The sequence below is a fragment of the Buceros rhinoceros genome, unplaced genomic scaffold (assembly GCF_000710305.1).
Source record: "Buceros rhinoceros silvestris isolate BGI_N320 unplaced genomic scaffold, ASM71030v1 scaffold13224, whole genome shotgun sequence".
Classification (NCBI taxonomy): domain Eukaryota; kingdom Metazoa; phylum Chordata; class Aves; order Bucerotiformes; family Bucerotidae; genus Buceros; species Buceros rhinoceros.
In genome coordinates, this window is record NW_010410124.1 from 51325 (window position 1) to 55159 (window position 3835).

The window sequence follows — 3835 nt, forward strand, 5'->3', positions numbered from 1 at the left end:
AAGAGGAACTAAGGATGTGCTAAAATGATGACTGAAGGTAAAACATAGCTTTTAAGAGAAAAAAACCCAGAATTTTGAAAGCAAATGTGTCAGATTCTGTGTTTCATTTACCTCAGGCTATGTAAATGACATGTTGTAATCCTGAAGAATTTTGAATGTGTATAGTACAAAGATAACAGTGCTCCCATCGTTGGCATGAGTCTTTAGCACTGACCCTGAGTCAGGTTACTCACAATCAAAGAAAAACTTTACCCTGGATCTTAGCAGAACTGGACACTAAAATAAAATTAATTTACTTTCAAGATCAGTATGCCCTCAGAGTCTGAGACGTGTATTATAAATGAGACAATCCTTGACCAGCAGCCTCATGGAAATACTATGAAAAGACTGCCCAAATAACATTAAAAGAACCTCATTACCAAGGAATATTTAAACTCTTACATCTGATAAATGAATGCATGCTGAAATTAGTATTTTCAGTATCTAATGAAACCCACAGATAGCTTTCAGAAAGAGGATCAAATTTCGGTGTTTATTTAACAGCATCAACTTACTGTCCAGATTACCTTAAAACAGTTCCATCTTCTGCAAGTTTCAGGAAGTTTCCTTCTTCAATGTCCAACACCAAGCCTTTGCAACTAGGAATAATTTTACGTGAAGGAAGAAACAAGTGATCAATGCTTTCAGAGGAATCCTTGTCATGTGTCAGTTACAGAAGTTATACAACGATGCTACACAAAACCCAACAAAGTCACAACTCTTCCAATATTTCCATGTTCAAACAACGCTCTATATATGCAAATACATATTACGAAGATGAGGAGCAGATTTCACCTACATAGCAAATTCCTTCTAAATACATCCAGTTCCATTGTTCAGTGACTCATATAGCTAAGGTTGGAGGATTAAGGTTCCAACAAGGATCGCTAAGAAATCTGATATTCAAGCCACTTCTATTAAAGAAACATTTTTTCTTGGTAGCAACTCCCCTGCTTATTATTACTAGACTGATAATAGTGATTGTTAAGGGACAGAGGGGTAGAGTATCTTTCAAAATAAGGCAACTGAGTATCCAAGGAACACGTGAAGCAGAAGCATTGCCATGCTAGCCAGCACTAACAAGGTGAAGAGTTGACAGCGTTGGACAGACATTCACCAAGAGTTCTTAATCCTCCTAATAAATCTGTGCCTTCCAGATAATAGAGCCTATGTTCTCTTCTGTTGTTTGAATAATTAATTCAGAGTTCAGTGGATAGAATAATAATGCATAAGTGAGACTGAGAAAGCAATGGCACCTTCATCTGCTGCTGTAAGGTACCCAACGGAAAGAAGATATTTCATGAAGGCAGCAAGCAGACTCCAGTCTTTTCCAAACGACACCTGGGTGAGTAGCACTGACACACAGCTACCAGCTCTGTGGGCTTGCAGGTCCATGTTAATGAAACTCCAGCTTCAGTAAGGGATGAGACTGAGATGTCTAGATCTTAGCAAAGGACTCCAGAGATCTCAAAATATGAAAAATACAGATACATTGCTTGTCTCATTAAAGCTGAAATCAATCTCATTGGAAACTGTCCAGTCAAATAATGAACTGTAAAAAAAGATCTGATCAAAGCTGTTGCACAATAACACATGCATTACTTAAAAAACAAACCTGTGTTTCTCCCAAAAATTTAGTGGTTATCTGGCCTTCAAGCTCCCAACCCCACAGCCTATACAATAACCTATTAAATACAGTTGGAAGATCAGAGATTCACATTCAAGTTCCTGCTTAGAGACCACTAAGCTCAGAGCAGGAACTTGCACTTCAGTCTCCTGCATCACAGCTTTGAGCCTCATGTGCCACCCAAGGACTCTCTCCTGGCATGTCACCTTTCCTCGGTTCCTCAGAAGGCTGGTCATGTTATTCTGCCTTACACAAACAAAACCACATCTGTTGAGACAAAAATGACCAAATCCTGATGGTGACTGGATTTACCAGTTGAATTGAAGGAGGAAGGCAAAGGAGATACACAAAATAAGAGAATCAGACTAAAAGGTTTGTGTCTAGACAGCTAGAAGCACAGACAAAGCAAGCTTGGATGCTCAGTTCGCTCATCAAAACACCATGTCAGAAGTACCCCATGTCAAAAACTTGTTCGAACACGTATTTAAAACTGTAATTTTGGATTTATCGGTTGGACTTGACAACCATAACAACAACCACCTAACAAGCAAAGCTGTTTTTCCAAGCTTTGTAAAATTACAGCATAAAGCAAATTATGAAGAAAGTTTCTGTTATTCTCAACACACTCACCAGAAGTCTAAGTTGTCTGCAGCTAGCGTCAGCAAATCTTTGTCATAACCCTTCTCCGTTACCAGATAGTGGGCAAAGCTATCATATATCAGCTGCAAATGGAAAAAATGTATGTTACATTTGGATTAAGTGAGACCAAAGATACTGCTTCCCTGGGAAGTGGCAGGATGCAAGTGTTAGTGCCTCCTATGCGACATGAAACCAGGGAGAGCTAGGGGCCTCGACCCCCTGCCTCCACTACTGGGAAATAGTGCCCGAGGGTATTTCTGTCGTGGCAGGAAACCAGCTCAAGATGCTCATACAACAGTTCCGGTGCACTGCCTCCAGCCGGACCAAGTTTAGAGCATCCTATCTTCCTGGCCCTGTGCTTCAAGACTGATGGGAAACCGAGACTATTTAAGACTAGTCAGTACTTCCCCCTCCTCAATCTTCCTGGTTTGTTTTTTAAGTTTAAATGTCATGGTTAGCAAGACTAAACAAGCAGCTTCCAAACCACGGAACATTTTTATAGGTATTCCAAGGAATGTGTTTTGAAGGAAAGAGGCAACTACTAAGTAAACTGTTACTAAGTTCAGAAGAGAACACTGTTGAATCCTGGTACAACAGTCAGCAAATTATTAATGTAATCTGCTGCTAAAGTTGTACAAGAAGATCTACTTAGATGCTGCTGGGTCCTGAAAGACCACCCCAAAATAGTAATTGCTCCATTTTTCTCACAGTTCTTTCATTACAGCTGTTCCCTGACCTTTTTCTTTAATTACAAAAGCTGCTCTTGGAATGAGTATGAATAATGTCTGAGAAAAACTAGTGTGAAGGCCAACACCGAAAGAGTAGGAAGTAACTGCACCTGCTATGCTTATCAGCCTTTTCATGTCACCTTTATTTCCAGTAGACAAGAAGGTGTGCAACAGACACAGGTCACTCTGTCCCCCCCGTGCTGCGAGGGGATGAAGAGTGAACTAAGTTTAGTAAAGTTTTTTTCTTTATTTTGTTCTTGGGCCTTTTAGGCTTTTTAAAACTCTTCTAGTTATCAGTTGTCTACTGTTTACCTTCATCAGACAAAATTCTTATCAGGAATAAAGTGCTTGTGTAAGATGTACTGTGTGTGGCATAACACAAAGCACATGAAGCTAAGCCCGTAGTTGTAGAGTTTCCAGCAGGGACTTAAGAGCACACACTGAACCATGGGACACCTCAAAAAGATTTGCCTCTATACCAAATTCTGAAGTACCCTGCAATTAGTGGGGGAGTCCTGTGCAGTGCAAAATGCACTGCAGGTGAATGGAGGCAAATACAACGGGAGAGGGGGCCGCACTAAGCATCGATGACCCAAGATAGCTCCGTGGCAAAGTCCTGACGTGAACAACAGGGGACAAGTCAATGAAATATTACAGGAGAGGTTAAAACGTGCCAGAAAAGAAGGTGCCAAGTGGAGGAAGGCACAGCAGGTGACGGGAGTTCCTCTCCATAAGGGACAACAGGGCTAAATCAGAGGTGCTGAGTGCCTTTAGCTTGGTGTTTTATTCCAAGCACAGGAAG

The 3835-nt window shown here is 40.8% G+C and overlaps 1 protein-coding gene across 1 annotated transcript in view; it reads right to left on the minus strand.

Moving 5' to 3' along the window:
- The window catches only part of LOC104492888 (5'-nucleotidase domain-containing protein 1-like), a gene marked incomplete at its 5' end in the record, with an annotated part of 8882 nt that extends 6494 nt beyond the window's left edge, over window positions 1-2388 (minus strand). The window contains 2 exons of the mRNA XM_010135492.1: window positions 567-638; window positions 2297-2388. Coding sequence (XP_010133794.1) covers window positions 567-638; window positions 2297-2388 — 164 coding nt within the window. The remainder of the gene's footprint in view (window positions 1-566; window positions 639-2296) is intronic.
- Window positions 2389-3835: the final 1447 nt, after the last annotated feature.